This window comes from Kogia breviceps, chromosome 6 (assembly GCF_026419965.1).
Source record: "Kogia breviceps isolate mKogBre1 chromosome 6, mKogBre1 haplotype 1, whole genome shotgun sequence".
Lineage (NCBI taxonomy): Eukaryota > Metazoa > Chordata > Mammalia > Artiodactyla > Physeteridae > Kogia > Kogia breviceps.
The window spans coordinates 30,455,424-30,474,147 of record NC_081315.1 but is presented as its reverse complement, the minus strand read 5'-3'; the positions used below and the strand labels follow the sequence as shown (position 1 = coordinate 30,474,147).

General features: G+C 32.5%; 1 protein-coding gene across 2 annotated transcripts in view; it reads left to right on the top strand.

Moving 5' to 3' along the window:
* Positions 1-18,724, top strand: part of LRBA (LPS responsive beige-like anchor protein) — a 721,911-nt gene that overhangs the window by 125,118 nt on the left and 578,069 nt on the right. For both annotated transcript variants that reach the window (XM_059066707.2, XM_059066706.2), the window contains exons 15-21: positions 699-761; positions 2,619-2,716; positions 10,686-10,778; positions 11,992-12,100; positions 12,884-12,965; positions 15,545-15,668; positions 15,971-16,163. In XM_059066707.2, the coding sequence (XP_058922690.1) occupies positions 699-761; positions 2,619-2,716; positions 10,686-10,778; positions 11,992-12,100; positions 12,884-12,965; positions 15,545-15,668; positions 15,971-16,163 (762 nt within the window). The remainder of the gene's footprint in view (positions 1-698; positions 762-2,618; positions 2,717-10,685; positions 10,779-11,991; positions 12,101-12,883; positions 12,966-15,544; positions 15,669-15,970; positions 16,164-18,724) is intronic.

Genomic DNA, 18,724 nt, shown 5'->3' with positions numbered 1-18,724 from the left:
TTTAATGCTTTATTAGCTGTCACATAATATTATGTTAAATGGACCTGTTAGTATATCTTTCAGAATCAGATATCTTATTTCCATTTATGAAAAAATTTAACCTTTATATTGTCTGTTTCTATTCTTTCCTAGTATGTTTTGTTTCCTAATTCTTATTGTTCTTTTTTGAGATTTCAGCTTTGTTTTATGATTAATAATACAGTAGTTTGAAAATTTTCATAATACATTCATATTTAAAAGTCCCAGTGAAATTACTACTCAATTTTTAGTACCTGACATTTTAACTTGGTAATTTTAGAAACTGTTCAGTTTACTGTCCAAATTTAATAGAAAAAAATAAACAGAAAAGTTGTCTTCTGTATTTAGAGGAGTGATAGGTGTTGAGTAATACCCTTTTACTTGTTCTTAATTATTATTTTTGCTTATGTCAGGATTCTGAAGCTTTACTAGATAGGTTATCATATGAGGTGCCAAAAACGGGATACTGATGTCTGATCTCTTTTGACTTCTACACTGTGTTGCATACTGCATGTCTTTAGTGCTTCCCCGAATTTTTATTTTAAATTTAGATTTTTATATTACATTATCTCTTTATATTTATAGCAACTCACCAAGTTGAGAAATCTGTGTGTATAATTTGCCTTTTCAAAAAAGTTTTATATATGTAAGCATAAGATACTTGTTTTATGTTTTTAAAGGATTCTGGAGTAAAGGAAGATGAACTACAGGCCATTCTTAATTATCTACTCACTATGCATGAGGTAACATTTGAATTTTATATGTTGGGATTTTGTTTTTTGAAGTTGCATTATGTGCATTTTAAAAAGTAAAATAATTAAAGATATCTTTCATTAATGATGTAACTATAATGGAGGGTAAATGTATCTAGGAACTAAATGTTAGCAATCTTCATTTAAATATTCTTTATTACCGCATGATGCCTTTGTGAATAATCATGAAAGGCTTTAAAAAAGTGTTAAAATTACATCTCATTGACCTAGTAATAAACTATACCAAAGAATATTTTCAATTTATTATTTCCAGGAACCAGTGTAAGAAATGGAAAAATAGATAATGAAAATGACTAAAAATGATTGGACTTTTAAATTCATAGCAATCTTCCCACTGATTTTGTATAATCAAATACCATTAAGTTAAACAACTCATTTATGTTTGATTTAAAATTATATGGTTGAAAAGGAGATTGAAAATAAATCGGTTAAAATGTCTGGAGTTTTTTCCTTTATTTTTTAGCATTGCAAAAATGTAACATGTGCCAGATGTAGTCTAAATAATCTAATTAAACATGTTTTAAATAAGTAGAATCTGAAATTAATTTCATATAAAGCACAACATTTATATGATAATTTACATTCCTGTGTTATAATTCATTTTTTCTGAGTTCACATATTTGTTACAGCATGAAATAGTGCCTTTTAAAATCATTAATAAATGAGAGATATGGTTTGGACCTATCTTTGTTAATTGGGGCAGAAAAGAATGGGTTAAATTTCTTGATTGGATCATATTTGACTCAAACATTAATGATTGTGATTTCTTTTTCTTCTTGAGTAGGATATTCTATTTTATTTTTAGATTTTCTTGACCCTTAGGGACCAAAATATTTCATAAGGGAGAAACTGGAAGTCACAGTGATCTTCTGTTTTCTCTGAAACTATTAAATCAGGGATTTTTCAGGTCCTTCAAATAACAGTTTTCCAAAGCCTCAGTGCCCTACTCCTAGATCATTTACTTAGCATATTGAAAATTAAATATTCAAGTAGCTTCCACAGCAAAAGTTCAAAAGTCAGTGAATGAAAACCTGGAGGCAGGGCACCATAGAGATGACTAACTGTTGCTTCCCTTTAGTCTTTGGATTTGTAATGCCCAAGTAGGCCCTAATGATATGCAACAGAGGTTGTAAAGGATTTTCCTGAAATTTTTAGATTTCAGTACTCATATGTGCTTATTCCTGTGCTATTATGCAAATGTTATCAAATTATACCATATACAGTAGCATGTTGACATAATAAACATTTATTGATCATCTATATCTTTAATACTGACGACAGATAATGTAAGAGAACTATCCAGTTGTCATTTCCCAAAAGGTCTTCTTTCAGAACTAGTTTCTTGAGAGGCTTAGTGGACAGTGGTCCTAGTTAAATAAGTTTAGAAAGTGATACACCGTATGTTGTCCCCAGCACTACTACCATATCACAACATCTATTAGCATATTAAAGCTTCAATACGTCTTGCTATAATAAAAAGAACAACCTGTTCTTCCTCCCCCCGCCCAATTTCTTGCTGTATAATCCTTCCTTTAAAAAAAAAAATCTGTAAATCAGTATCTATTATATCAATGGAATATGTTTTAGAAAATCTTGATACAGTATAAGAGACACTTTATATCTTTGATTAAGAAATTATTTGACTATTTGGTGTTGTGTATTTTGAGTTATGCAGGTGAATATGTGTATGTAAAGAATGTTTGCTTACAAAAAGTGTATTCGTATAGATGTCTACTTTTTTTTTAAGTTAAAATTCATTGTTTGAGAAATAGTCATTGTTCAAATAGTTGTTTTTCTCTATTTAAAAAAATTCTAAAATAATTTTAGGATGACAATCTAATGGATGTCCTACAGCTGCTTGTTGCATTAATGTCAGAACATCCTAATTCTATGATACCTGCTTTTGACCAAAGGAATGGGTTACGGTAAGAGTTTAACATTTCAAGAGTTTTAATATATTTAATAGAAGAGATCAGTTTGGAAATGACAGATTCTTAGATATGAAAATTATTACTGTATCTTATAAAATGATTTAAGATATAAGAGCTTTTTATTTCATGTCTTATGTTTTTTGAAAAGATCTTTAAATATAGAGGCTGTATTACTATTTAGTATGTGAGGACAGATCAGGCAAATCATTCCAGTATTTTGTATGGTTGGTGCTATTATACTGCTATTGTAAGGTCGAATTCTTCAGCAGACTTATCTTTAGGTCCTAAAACAAAAATATTCAATTGTGATCCAAGAGAAGATCTCTATCTTCCCTTTAAAACATAACCTCTTCCAACCCCAGTCCCAAATCATCATCGTATTAGTCCTCTTGGGCTGCCTTAACAAAATACCCTAGACCAGGTGGCTTAAACCCCAGAAATTTGTTTTCCCATAGTCCTGGAGACTGTAAGCCCAAGATCAAGGTGCCAGCAGGGTTGGTGTCTGGTGAGGGCTTTCCGTTTGGGTTGTACACAGCCACCTTCTTGTTGTGTGTTCACATGATTTTTTTGTGTGTGTGCACGAACAGAAAGAGAGAGAGAGCAAGCTCTTTAGTCTTCTATTTATTTTTATAAGGACGCTGATCCTATTGAATCAGGGACCCTCCCTTATGACCTCATTCAATCTTAATTGATTTCTTATAGGCCCCATCTCCAAATACAGCCACTGTGGGGCTTAGGGCTTTAACATGTGAACTGAGGAGCACACATTCAGTCTGCAACAATCATTGTAACAAAAGAGAATACTTTTGTTTTAAATCTTTCATTTAATGAGAAGGTTTTTGGGCTACAAAAGTTTAACAGCTACTTTGCTGGATGATCAGCTACAGTAACTAATTTACTGATTTAGTTATAATAAATTTCCCATATCAATCTTCTATTACAAAGTTTTTGTTACCTTTCAGTACTTTCTCTGTAAGATAAAAGATGACTTTATACATTATACTTAAGGAGTGTATTTTCAGAGATTCGCAGAGAAACAGAACCAAAAGAGGGTGTGTGTGTGTGTGTGTGTGTGCGTGTATTCGTGAGAGAGAGGGAAGCGGGGGGGGGGGGAGAGAGAGAGAGAGAGAGAGAGAGAGAGAGAGAGAGAGAGAGAGAGAGAGACAGACAGACACGGAGGGAGGGATATTGAGATTTATGTTAAGGAATTGTCTCATGTGATTGTGGAAGCCTCCAAAATTTGCACGCTGGCAGGTGGAGACCCAGATAAGAGTTGATGTTGCAGTTTGAGTCCAAAGGCAGTCTGCTGGCAGTATTTCCTCTTCCTCTAGGGAGGTCCTTTCTTTTTTTCTATTAAAGCCTTCAACTGTTAGGATGAGGCACCCACATTATGAAGGGTAATTTGTTATATTCAAAGTCTGCTGATTTAAGTGTCAGAGTAAGTGCTGACCTCATAGAATGATTTGGAAAATATTCCCTACTCTTTAATTTTCTTGAAGAGTTTGTATAGAATTATTATTATTTATTCTTTAAGTGTTTGCTAAAATTTACCCGTGAAGTTAGCTAGGAGTGGAATTTTCTTTGTAGGGATGTTTTTAGCTACAAATTCAATTTTCTTAATAGATATAGAGCTGTTTAGGTTATCTGTTTATTCTTTGATAAGTATTGGTAAGTTTCTATCTATCAAGGAATTGTTTCATTTAAACTGTCAAATTTATTGATGTAAAGTTGTTCCTTTATTTTCATTTAAATATTTGAAAAACCTGTAGTGATTTTACCTCTCTCATTTCTGACACTAATAATTTTTCTTCTTTCTTTTATCCAAATCAGTCTGGCTAGAGGTTAATCAAATTTATTCATTGTCACTGTTTTGAGATCTTCCTTCTTTTTGAATATAGGTATTTAGTGCTTTAAATTTCTTCCTAAGCACTTTCAGTTTAATGTCATTTTTATTCAGTTTGAAATACTTTTTTCTTTTCATTTCTTGTTTTATCCATGTGTTATTTAGAAGTGTGTTCCAGAGATCTTTTTATGTTTGAATTTTAATTTTGTTTTTAATCGTTAATCCCTGGGCTTCGTGTGCTAACTTGGCCATGGGATTCTTTTCTTTTTAAAAAAATGTATATTTATTTATTTGGCTGCATATGGTCTTAGTTGTGGCATGCAGACTCTTAGTTGTGGCATGTGCGATCTAATTCCCTGACAGAGGATTGAACTCTAGCCGTGTGCATTGGGAGCGTGGAGTCTTAGCCACCGGACCACCAGGGAAGTCCCTGTTTGAATTTTAATTTAATTTCATTTTGGTCTATGAGGATCTTTTTTTTTTTTCTTTTTTTTTGTTTTTTTGTTTTTTTTGAGTTACGCGGGCCTCTCACTGTTGTGGCCTCTCCCTCTGTGGAGCAACAGGCTCTGGACGCGCAGGCTCAGTGGCCATGGCTCACAGGCCCAGCCGCTCCGCGGCATGTGGGATCTTCCCAGACTGGGGCACGAACCCACGTCCCCTGCATTGGCAGGCGGACTCTCAACCACTGCGCCACCAGGGAAGCCCCGTATGAGGATCTTTATATGACTTGAATCCTTTAAAATTTATTGAGACTTGCTTTATGGTCCAGTATATGGTATATCTGGGTAAATGTTCCATGCACACCAGAAAAGTACATGTATTTTGATGTTGTTTTGATGTTGTTGGATGGATAGTCTATAAATGTCAAGTAGGCTAAGTTGGTTGATACCATTTTTCAAATCTTCTGTGCCATTACTGCTTCTTTGTCTACTTGTTCTGTCATTTATTGAGATATGATGATTGAAATCTCTGACTATAAATATGCTTTTTTCTCTTTTTCTTTCTTTGTATTTTTATTAGTTTTCACTTCAGGTATTTTAACTCAAATATTAAGTATATCCATATTGAGGATTTTTATGTCTTGTTGGGGAATTAATGCTTTTATAATTATGTTTTTTCCTTTTTTTCCACCTGGAAATGTTTCTTGATCTGAAATGTACTTAGTTTGATATTTATATGGCTAATCCAGCTTTCTTTTGCTCTGTGTTTGCATGGTATATCTTTTTTTCCATTTTAATTTATCTATATCTTTATAGTTAATTGAATTTCTTATGTACACAGTATGATGGCTAATTTTGTGTCAGCTGGCTGGGCCATAGTTCCTTGATATTTGGTCAGACATTATTCTGGATATTTTTGTGAAATCTTTTTTTTTTTTTTTTTTTTTTTTTGCTGTACCTGGGCCTCTCACTGTTGTGGCCTCTCCTGTTGCAGAGCACAGGCTCCAGACACGCAGGCTCGGCCATGGCTCACGGCATAGCTGCTCCACGGCATGTGGGACCGGGGCACGAATACGTGTCCCCTGCATTGGCAGGCGGACTCTCAACCACTGCGCCACCAGGGAAGCCCGTGAAATCATTTTTTGAATGTGGTCAACATTTAAGTTGGCAGACCTTGAGTAAAGCAGGTTACCTTCCATAATGTGGGTGGGCCTATCAAATCAGTTGAAGGCATTAATAAAATAAAAAGAAATTCTGCCAACACAGTGCCTTTGGACTTGGGTTATATTTTCCTCAATCTCCAGAGTACTTGTCTATCCTGCAGATTTCGGACTTAGCCTCCACAGTTGTGTGAACCAGTTCTTTAAAATAAATATCTGTCTCTCTCTATATACAAAACCTGTTGGTTCTCCTTCTATAGAAAACAATGACTAATACAGTGTAGTTGGATGTTTTATTTTTTAAAAATGTACTCTGAGACACTTAGTCTTTTCATTGTGTTTTGACTATTTACTTTTAATGTAATTATTGATATAGCTTTATTTTCATCTAGTGTTTTATTATTTATTTGTCTCAGTATAATTTTTCTTTTGTTTTTCCTTTGCTTTGTATTTGAATTCTTTGAAAATTAATTTCTATTAGGTTTTGGATCTATCTCTTTGTGTAAATTTTTATTGGCTGCTTTAGAGATTTCACAGTGTACCTAGAGTTAATATTCTGCGTCTTCAAATAAAATATAGAACCACTGCAAGTATATTGATACCTTTAAGCTTCACCATTGTTCCTTTTTGTATCTAATGTATCATAAGCCTCTCTAGACAATGTTACAATTTTTAATTTCACTTGTAATATGTAGTTTAAAGAATTTAAGAGGAGAAAAAAACTTATGTTTATTCAAATATCTACAATTCTTTTACTCTTAATTTGTGAAGGAAGCATTTCTTGTTGAGTAGTTTTTCTGGAAACATGATTTCTTAGTTTTTCTTCTGAAAATGCTTTTATTTGGCCTTCGCCCAAGGATGTTTTTGCTGCATGTAGAATTCTGTGTTTCTAATTTTTGTTCTTTCAATACTTTAAACTATTTTCCTGCTGTCTGCTGGCCTCCATGATTTCTAAGAAGAAACCTATGATAAATCAAATCTTTCTTTGCTAAATATAATGTATTAGATTTTTATATTTGCTTTCAGGACACATTCTTTTGTTTTCCCCCAACTACTCCCTGAAATTTCATTTTCTTTGTTTTTATCACCAAGTCTGAGAAGTTTTATGCTCTTATTTTAAAATATTTTTTTGTTTCAGGTGTATCTTTCTCTTTTATTTTGGATTTCTAGTGACTTGAATATTAGAGATTTTAATGCACATCTCCCTCAGCTTCTTTTTAGTTTATTTCAATCATTTTTGTCTCTGTAATTTGACATTTATGATAAACTTGATCTTCAAGTTTATAAACTTTTTCTTTGTTTTTTTCTATTTTGATGTTGAGCCCATCTCGTGAATATTTCAGCTCTTGTACATTTCAGTTGTATAATTTCAATATAGTTAATTTTTATACTTTCTTTTTTTTGATGAGAACTTTATTTTCTGATCCACTTAGACTGTGTTTACCTTTACCTTCTGGAGCATAGTTATAATAGCTTTAAAATCTTTGTGTGATAATTGCAAGAATTGCCTGTCCCATCAGCATCTGTTCATTGTGTTTTCCCATGAGAAATTGTCACATTTTCTTTGTTATTTGTACATTAAGTGTTTTTTAATCTATCATGGACGTTGTGTTATCATTTAAAAAAATCAACCTTGGGACTTGTTATGATCTGTTAACAAATGTTGATTTGTTTTGTTTTGTTTTATTTTAGCAAGAAGGGTCAGACTGCAAGTTCTACCTGACATTTGTGGATGGTGGTTCTAATGGCACTTCATTTTTAAAACCTCTCTTGTCTTGCTTTGGGTTTTTCTTGTACATGCACTACTCAGGGATTAGGCTGAGAATTGGGTGATAATTCAGGTCTTCTTTCAATTTAGAATATTAAATTATTATTTTGGTCTGAGTGCCCCCATACATTGCATCTCTTGGGTCAGTTTAGGGCTTTTGCAGGTTTTTACACAGATTTTGATGATCCTTCTCTCCTGTTTGCTCCTATTCATGACTCTCTCTAGCCTATAAGTACCCATTTTCTTAGTTCCTCTAACCAGAAGGACAGTTTTTCTCAGAATATTAGCTACCTGAACTTCTGACAGAAACGAACTCTGAGACAGGAACCCACTTATGGGTCAGATTTACAAAAGAAACTTGAAAATTGAGACTCTTACCTCTGAAATGGGTAATCTGCAAGTATTAACTCCCCTACACCAATGCACCTAGTTTTGTTTAGTCTTTGGAGTACTTAGGAGGTTGCTTTTTTGTGTTTTTACTATAGTTGTGGTTCTAATACACAAGATAGAAAGGCTGTATTATCCTTACTCCATCTTGGTTAGTCAAGGTATCTATTAAGTTCTTTGGCCTATTTTTTAAAAAATCCAGTTGTTTGTTTTCTTATTGTTGAGTTTTAGAGTTCTTTGCATATTTTGGATAACAGTGCTTTATCAGATGTTTCCTTTGCAAATATTTTCTCTTAGTCTATGCCTTGTCTTCTAATTCTCTTGAAACAGTCTTTTGCAGAGCAGTTTTTAATTTTAATGAAGTTCAGCTAATCAGTTATTTTTATTGTGGATCATGTCTTTGGTGTTATAAGTAAAAAGGCATCACAATACCCAAGGTCATCTAGGTTTTCTCCTCTGTTGTGTTCTAGGAGTTTTATGGTTTTGCATTTTACATTGAGGTCCATTTTAAGTTAATTTTTAAAAAAATTTTATTTTATTTATTTTTTTATACAGCAGGTTCTTATTAGTCATCCATTTTATACCCATCAGTGTATACATGTCAATCCCAACCTCCCAGTTCAGCACACCCCACCCCCACCCCCTGCAGCTTTCCCCTGTTGGTGTCCATACATTTGTTCTCTACATCTGTGTTTCAGTTTGTGCCCTGCAAACCGGTTCATCTGTACCATTTTTCTAAGTTCTACATATATGCGTTAATATACGATATTTGTTTTTCTTTTTCTGACTTATTTCAGTCTGTATGACAGTCTCTAGATCCATCCATGTTTGAGTTAATTTTTATGAAGGGTGTAAAGTCTGTGTCTGGATTCATTTGTTGGATGTGGATGTCCTGTTGTTTCAGCATCATTTGTTGAAAAGAATATCTTTGTTCATTGTCTTGCTTGTGTTCCTCTTTTGTCAAAGATTGGTTGACTAGATTTATGTGGGTCTATGTCTAAGCTCTCTGTTGATCTATTTGTGTATTCTTTTACCAGTACCACACTATCTTGATTATTGTAGCTTTACAGTAAGTCTTGAAGTCAGATAGCATCAGTAGCACTAATATTCTGTAGGGATAGCCCTGCTTTCATTTCTGATATTAGTAAATTACATCCTTTCTCTCTTTTCTTAGCTTGGATAGAAGCTTACTGATTTTATTGATCATTTTGAAGAAGCAGCTTTTGGTTTTGTTGATTTTCTCTATTGATTTTTTATTTTCTCTTTTATTGATTTCTACTCTAATACTAATTATTTTTCTTCTGCTTACTTTGAATTGAATTTTCTCTTCCAGGTGTCTTAGAGTGAAAACTTATGTTATTGATTTCAGATCTATCTTCTTTTCTAATATATGCATTCAGTGCTATAAATTTTCCTGTAAACACTGCTTTTGTAACATCCCAGAGATTTTTATAAGTAGTGCTTTCATTTTCATTTCATTGAAAATACTTTTAATTTTTTGAGATTTCTTCTTTGACCCACATGCTATTTAGAAGTATGTTGTTTAATCTCCAGGTATTTTTGGGTTTTTCAGTTATCTTTCTGTAACTGATTTCTAATTTAATTCCATTGTGGTCTGAGAGCAAACTTTATATAATTTCCAATCTTTATATTTGTTGATTATGTGTGTTGTATGGCCCTGGATGTGGTCTACTTGGTGAATGTTCCATGTGAGCTGGAGAAAAATGTGTATCCTACTATTGTAGAATGAAGTAGTCTATAGGTGTCAGTTATATCCTGTTGATTGATGGTATTTTTGAGGTTAACTATGTCCTTAAGTGATTTTCTGCCTGCTGGATCTGTCCATTTTTGAGAAAGGGGTTTTGCAATCTCCAACTATGATAATAGATTCATCTGTTTCTCCTTGCAGTTCTGTCCATTTTTTGCCACACAGTTTTAGGCTCTATAGTTAGGTGCATACATGTTAAGGATTGTTATGTCATATTGGAGAATTGACCCCTTTATCATGATGTAATGCCCTTCTTTATCCCTGATAACTTTCCTTACTTTGAAGTCTTCTCTGTCTGAAATTAATATAGCTGCTCTTGCTTTTTGATTAGTGTTAAATTAAGGTGGTATATTTTTCTCCATTCATTTACTTTTTATCTATATGTGTCTATATTTAAAGTGGGTTTCTTGAAGACAACATGTAGTTGATAAACAAGTTTTTAAATGTCAGAGATGTATATTAAATTCACCCATATCTTACTTGAAGTTAGGTTTAAAATTATGTGACTATATGAAAAAATATACACGAGTATATCTTAGGTATTTATTTTTGAAATATATACTCATAGTAATTTGTTTTTAATTTTTATTTATTCAGAGTTATCTATAAACTTATGGCATCAAAAAGTGAAGGAATCAGAGTACAAGCTCTCAAGGCAATGGGCTATTTTTTAAAACACCTGGCCCCAAAGTGAGTATGCATAAAATCTAAAATGGACTGTTGTATATTACGTATTTATTTTATAAATCTTGGGAATAGTATTTACGTTCAGTGGTTCCCCTAGCCTATCTTCTATTTATTTTTATTCATAAAATGCTATATAAATTTAATCCCATTTCTACACGTTAAAAATAAAGTAGGGAACAGGAGTATATTGTTTATGTTTTTATTTAAATTTTCCTTTTTTTTGTTTATTGTAAGAATACATTTGTATAAGTTGAATTCTAGGTAAATCTAGGTAGTGACTTCATTTCAGGTGGCTTGATCATTATTTGCTTTATACTATAAAGGTAACATAGTAACCTGGTTATTTGTCACATACTGTGTTCTGCTATATGCGTAACTAAAAACTGAAACTCCCATGTTTCCTTTTGTCTTAGCTGAATACAGATATTCATGTCCTACCTATTGTGCCTTATACCAGAAATGGACACCACCAAATTTGTCCAAAATGAACAATTTTGGTGGTAGAAAAGTATTGGTAAACTTGTAATCTTTATTTTGAATCCAGCTGGCTGACTGTAAATAAAGTTTCATTGGAACACAGCCACAGTCATTTATTTGCTTATTATCTATGGCTGTTTATACATTATAACAGCAGTGTTGATTTGTTGCTACAGAGAACATATGGTCCACAAAACCTAAAATATATATCTGGCCATTTGCAGAAAACATTTGATAAACCCAGGGGTAGAATTAAGTTTGTGATCCTTCAGTTTCTAAAGTTTTGCTTGGAAGTTTAATTTTAGTAGTGATATATTTATCTTCACAGTATTCGTTTAAAAATTCTATTGCATGTCTTCTACCTTTTCTTCCACATTGTTTTTCTACTTTACTTCGTCGGCTTTAGGTTATTATTTATGGTAGAGCTTAGCTCATGGCTAGTGGAGAGAAGCAGCTAGTTAATAAATGTTTTGAAGATTTTGGTGACAGTTTTTGCTGTGCTGTGGCATAGCCAGTCATATTTTTTTAAACTTTAATTGTGCCTATATATTTGTAGTTTGTATTTCTCTATTAAAGATTTTGTGGCCTTATAAGTTCTAGGTCTAAGAAAATTGAGGGCATTATTGAGTTGGAATTTGTTAATCATGTGAAAAACATTTTTGTGTCTCCATCAGCATGCATACTAAATAGTGAATAATACAACTCTGCATTTGATTTTCTTTTTTCTATGTAATTGCAGAAGAAAAGCTGAAGTCATGCTTGGACATGGATTGTTTTCATTGCTAGCTGAAAGACTCATGCTTCAGACAAATTTAATCACAATGACCACATATAATGTCCTGTTTGAGGTAGGAATGTAGTTAGAATTTAATCTTCCTAATTTCTCATGAAAATACCTGTATAATTGAGATGATAGTGTCTAGATGAAATAGGATCATTTAGGTTTGATCTACTATTTTGAATCTAGTTATATAAAGGAAATGTGGCTACATCTTAATAAATCTATTATTCGATGAATTTCTAAACAGTGTGGACATCTCTGTTTAAGTGTTTTCTCCATTGTATTGGCTGTTTGATGTCTGTCTTCTTAAAAAAAAAAATTTATTTATTTATTTTTGGCTGTGTTGGGTCTTCGTTGCTGCATGCGGGTTGTCTCTAGTTGCAGCAAGTGGGGGCTACTCTTTGTTGCGGTGCGCAGGCTTCTCATTGCACTGGCTTCTCGTTGCAGAGCATGGGGTCTAGGTGTGTGAGCTTCAGTAGTTGTGGCGTGCGGTCTCAGTAGTTGTGGCTCATGGGCTCTAGAGTGCAGGCTCAGTAGTTGTGGTGCATGGGCTTAGTTGTACCTCCGCATTTGGGATCTTCCCAGCCCAGGGCTTGAACCCGTGTCCCCTGCGTTGGCAGGCAGATTCTTAAGCACTGTGCCACCAGGGAAGTCGCAATGTCTCATTTTATAATCAAGTAAAAGTAGAATTATAATGTTGAATTTATTTATTGCATATAATGCAAGAGATATTTAGCATGACCATACTGGACTGTATACTTAATGTTGCTTAGTGTTGTAGTTAAAGTTCATAAATAGTGATGGTAATACAGTGATTGTGCTAATACAACCTATTGTTTCACTTCTGTAGATTCTTATAGAACAGATTTGTACTCAGGTGATACATAAACAGCATCCAGATCCTGATTCTTCAGTTAAGATACAAAATCCTCGTACGTATTTAACATATTTTATTTATTTTTTTGATATTTGCTTTTTGTTTTTCTACCTTTATTGTAATATAATTGACATAGAACATTGTGTACTTTTAAGATGTACAATCTAATAACTTGATATATGTATATGTTGTGAATGATTACCACAGTAAGGTTAGTTAACACATCCATAGCTTCACACAGTTATAATTTTTTTTGTGTTACGTGTAGTGAAAACTTTTAAGATTGACTCCCTTAGCAACTTTCAGATACATAATACGGTATAGTTAACCATGGTCTCCAGGTTATACATTACATACACAGAGCTTATTCACCTTATAACTGGAAGTTTGTACTCTTTAACCACCTTCTCCCATTTCTCCCACTCCCTTCCCTTTTATACTTTTATAAGTAGATTTTGCTACTAAAAAGGAAAATCACTGAAGAACCTGAAGTTGGTATTGTTGAAAACACATTGTTCAAATAATATTTCATTATAGGCATTAATATAATACTAGTTTTATTTGTGTTTGATGCTGAATATAACTTCACATTGACTTTAGGTTATGTGGAAATGTTTATATAGAGGTTTTGAAGAATTATATGCATAAGGTCTTGGTTTTTTAATATATGTTCAGATTTTTGGTAAAGTTTTGATGGCACTATTTAGTGATGTCAGGCTAAGTTACATGGACCATGGAGGTAGCTTTCATCTTAAATTACTGTCAAGTTAAGAATACCAAGTTTGGAATTGAAAAATTTCCATCTTCTTTATTGTTTATGCACTTAGTCTTGGTTAACAGTCTTTTCTTTTGATATTTAGAGTTCTTAAACACTTATAAAATGTGTACATTTCTCATCTTGCTTTTTAAGATTACTGATATTAAAATAACTGATTTGTAGAGTTTCAAAATTTAATTACTTTTTGTGTGGTGAGTTATGGTCATGTTTGTGGTATTCTATTTCAGTACTAATTTTAAAAACACATGTCACATGGTTAATTTTTCTCAGCCTTTAGGGAGATGTGATGTCATTATTTTAGACAGTAGAAAAGGAAAATACCTTTATTTTATTTTATTATTTTTAAAATATTTACTTATTTATTTGACGGCAACCGAGTCTTAGTTGTGACACACGGGATCTTCACTGCAGCATGTGGAATCTTTTTTTTAGTTGGCATGTGGCATCTTTAGTTGCGGCATGCAGCATCTTTTAGTTGTGGCATGCAGAATCTAGTTCCCTGATCAGGGATCGAACTCAGGCCCCCTGCATTGGCAGCGCAGAGTCTTAACTGCTGGACCACCAGGGAAATCCCGAAAATACCTTGATTTTATATATATAATATAAAATATATTTTATGTAGCTGTGGAAAAATGACTTATTAAAATAAGAATTTTAAAATATATTATCTATGTAATATACTGGCAGAAGAGATAGGCGGTGTAATGTGGTGTTTAAAAACATAGGACGTCTAGCTTTTCAATCTTGTCTACATGTCTTAATAGTTATGTGATTTGTGGGTAAATTAATTAATTTAGGTGTTCCTTAGTTTTCTTGTCTCTAAAATGGGGATAATAATATTATCAGCCTATCATTGTATAAAGATTAAATGTATTAATACCTGTATTTTCTTAAATATTGTGTCTCACAATAGTATATCCTCAAAATTAGTGGCTCTTATTATCATCATTATCATTATTATGATTATCATAGTGCAGGTAGAGAAAATTTGAATTTGTCATTAGAAGAATTCAGAAATTGCTCCTAAAATATCATTAAATTTTATGATAAAGTAACTTCATATCTGATATTTTGAACTCATTGCCTCAGAATCACCAAAAACCTTGGCAAAATGCTGGTTTAGAAATTCCTCAATTTTTAATTGGGTAAAACTTTGACATATTATTTAATTTTAAATTCAGGGTTATAGCTGTTTTTGTTTCTTTAAAGTTCCGTATCTCAGTAGTAAAAGAATTTCTTAAAGTTAGTATGAGAAATTTATACAGCATTATATTTAAGACCATTATGGTAGTAGCAGTTTTATTTGTTGGGGTGTGTTAAATAGGTTTTAATTTCCTTTTGATTTTTTTGTATCTAATTTTAGATTTAGAATTATGGAAGCAAATCTTGATAGCTTTTGAAATTCACAATGATAAAGGAAAGAGTATGTGCATAGTATAGATTTTGTTGAAGAAGCTGAGAATTTATTCTCTTTTTTCTGAGATTTTGATTATATACAGATATTTTTAAGGTCAGTTTTCCTAACTGGCAGAGATAAGGGAGAGGTGTCTGCAATTTTACCATCATTTAATCGTTTTAAATTTAATTTGATTTATTATAACCTTTTAAAATTTAGCTTTACACATTCTAATGACGAAATTAAAAAATCCCTTTCTTGTTTATGGATGTTTTCATAAACATGTATTGTCAGTTGTCAGTCTTGGCTGCAGATGATTTTTTTTTTATAACACAGAAGAGGATGTTTTCAGTAGACATTTATGTCAGGGAAATGAAAGAAATTGAAATATACTGATGATATTACATTATGAATTTTTTGTAATGTTTTGTTTTTTACTAGTTTATGAATTGTCTTACAGAGATACTAAAAGTAATTGCAACCCTACTTCGAAATTCTCCCCAGTGCCCAGAGAGCATGGAAGTTCGCAGAGCCTTTCTTTCTGACATGATTAAACTTTTTAATAACAGCAGAGAAAATAGAAGGTAAGCAGGATCAGAAAGCATTTATTTGCAATATTCAAGTCTAGCTTTGAATAAGCCCATTTTTTTCTAAGAAAAATTGCTTTAAATACCACGAAATGAATTTTCTATATGCGTTTTTCATTAAGGTGTACAAGTAATGTACCATACAGTTAATTGAGCTTTCAGTACCACATTGTTTAATTGTTTTCGATGCATAATAAAGCTGGTTGTTTTGTTTATTTTGTTTTAAACTTTTACTTTTTCAGAATTCTTTTGGGTGATTTATTTTTTTAAGTAATTCCAAGTCCTCTTACAATTTTCAGGAGCTTGCTACAGTGTTCTGTGTGGCAAGAGTGGATGCTTTCTCTCTGCTATTTTAATCCTAACAATTCAGATGAGCAAAAGATAACAGAAATGGTATATGCCATATTCCGAATCCTACTTTACCATGCAATCAAATATGAGTGGGGTGGCTGGCGTGTGTGGGTAGACACCTTATCAATCACACATTCAAAGGTAAGTTTTTAAAAATGAAAGTATATTTTAGCATTTTAAATGTCTGTACTTTTGAGATTTATTCTTCAGCAAAATTTGATATACTTAAAATGAAGGAAAAAAGGCAGATTATTCTCTGGAAATGCAGTGAAGTGAACAACTAAAAAAGGGACTAACTAAAAAGAAATATAAAGTATTTCCAACTTCTTCTCTATCAAAATAGTTTTTTTCCAAATGTCATTTTCATGCGTGCTTAAGTTGATAAAGTGAAACCTTATAACACAGCATGAAGGAATTTATATTTTCAAGTAGCCATTTTCAAGATATGGTTCTCTGAAATTTGTAGTATTTTGAAGCTTTTTGAACACAAGGTGGCGCACAATATTCAAAGATGAGAAGTTAATTTAGTAGTATAAGGGGGTTGACTAAACAGAAAAAGCTCTGGCTAATTTTGCCTTTGCTCCTTTGCTCATGTTGCAGTAAGTTAAAGAACTGGTTTGGAAGAATCAGTAGTCTCTCTCTTTTTTTAAACTTAAGCTGGTGTTAGTTATTTATGTACAGCTTTTGTTTAAAAATATTAATGAAATGTCCTAGACATACAAAAAGGTATAAGGAATAATGTACCTACCAGTGTTTATGGAATTGGGTTCCCTATCTCAGTTGCTTTGTCTACCATTTTCAACCCCTCTCTCTTCTTCCACTCACCTGAATTTGGTGTTTTCATTATTTCTATGTCTTATTTATGTTTTAACTATAGAAACACACAGACACACAGACAACACACTAAAGAATGTTATTTTTCATGTGTATACTTAATATGAATGGTATTGTATTAAATGCATTTTCCTGCAAGTTTCTGTTTTTACTTATCATTGTTTGAGATTCATCCATATTGACCAATGTAGTTGGTCAGTTTTCTCAGTTGTATGTATTCCATGGTATGACTTTATCCGCTTACCAGCTGATGAGCATTTTTTGATGCGTTTTGTATATATTGGGAAGTTTCTCTCTATATATGTTCCTAGAAGTGGAATTGATGATTTGTAGGGTGCAGATGTTAAACATTACAAGGTAATACAATTCCTTTTCCAAAGTGGTATATCAGTTTACATTCTTGCCAGCAATGTATAAATTCTCATGCCTTCATGTCACCTTATCACTTGTTATGGCTAGAGTTTAAAAAATTTTGCAAATTTGATGAATTTTAAATGCTGTGTTTCCATAATATTAATTTTCATTTTTTTGTTGTTTTGTGGTAGTTCTTCATGTATTCTTGGTCTTAATCCTTTGCTACCTATATTGTTTATGAATGTCTTCTGTCAATTTGTTGCTTGTCTGTTTATGTTTGGAGTTTTATGTTTGTGTCTTCTGAGGAAATTTTACATTTCAAATAATTAATGTAGTAAAATTTATTAGTTTCTGTTATAGTTTATGGTTTTTACATTTTGTTTAAGAAATCCCTGTATATACACAGAAGGAATATAGTTAACAAATAAATATTAATATTGATTATAAATTGACTAGAAGGATAAAGAACAGAATTGATAAATTTGGTATATCTTTTTTTTTGGTATATCTTTAAATGTTTTATTGACTACCATAGTTATTACTCTGGAATATTTTGCCATTCTATTGGAATATATTGTCATTTCCTAAATATATGTTTCTGGGTGTTTGAATAACTTTTAGCTCTTTGTAAGTACTTAAGAGTTATTCATTCTTCTTCCTCCTTCTTCAGTGAGAGGAAGGTGTGTTATCATAAGGATTTACAAAGATATCTTAGATTGGAAGATATTACTCAACAGATTTATGTTTGAGAATAATCTAGTGCTAAATGAGGCAAAGATGTGATTTTATAAAATGGCTTTGTTTTAGTCACTACATTTTTCAGCTGACTAGTTTATTCTAAGGCAGGGTTCAGCCAAGCATGGCCTGAGGGCCAAATCTGGCCTGGCCTGTTTCTGTAAATAAATTTTTATTGAAATACAGCCACCTGTATTTTTTAATGTATTTTCTGTGACTGCTTTCATGTTAAAAGCATTGAGTATTTGTGACAGAGACTCTTTGGCTCCCAAGCCTAAAATATTTACTATTTGGCACTTTACAGAAATACTTTGCCACCTCTTGTCTAACTTATTTTAGTTTGTGCTGATGCCCAGCTGTTCTGGTTTCGGTTGTAGTGGGCTATTGCAGTCTGTACTGATTTTCTGCTAGTATTATTTTTCCCTTTACAAGAGATAATGAGAAAGACGGTTGAGTTTTGGTTTCATGTAATTTGGATTGGACTTCAGGTATATCTGGGAGAATTCTCGGTTAGGGAAGTGCCCATATAAATTAGATTTAAAAAATTTTCTACATGTTCTATGTTAATTTAGCACTTTTGTATACACTTCAGTTTGTCGCGTCCTTAGGAAGAATGGCTAAAGGAATGTAACCTTTAGAGCAGTAATTGTTGAAGTACAGCCTGAAGACCTTGGGAGCCCAGGAGACCACTTCAGGGAGTGGTGAGGTCCTCCTTTTCCAGCTACATATCTAGAGGATGGATTTTTTTCATGTACTGCAACCAAAACAATATAATACAA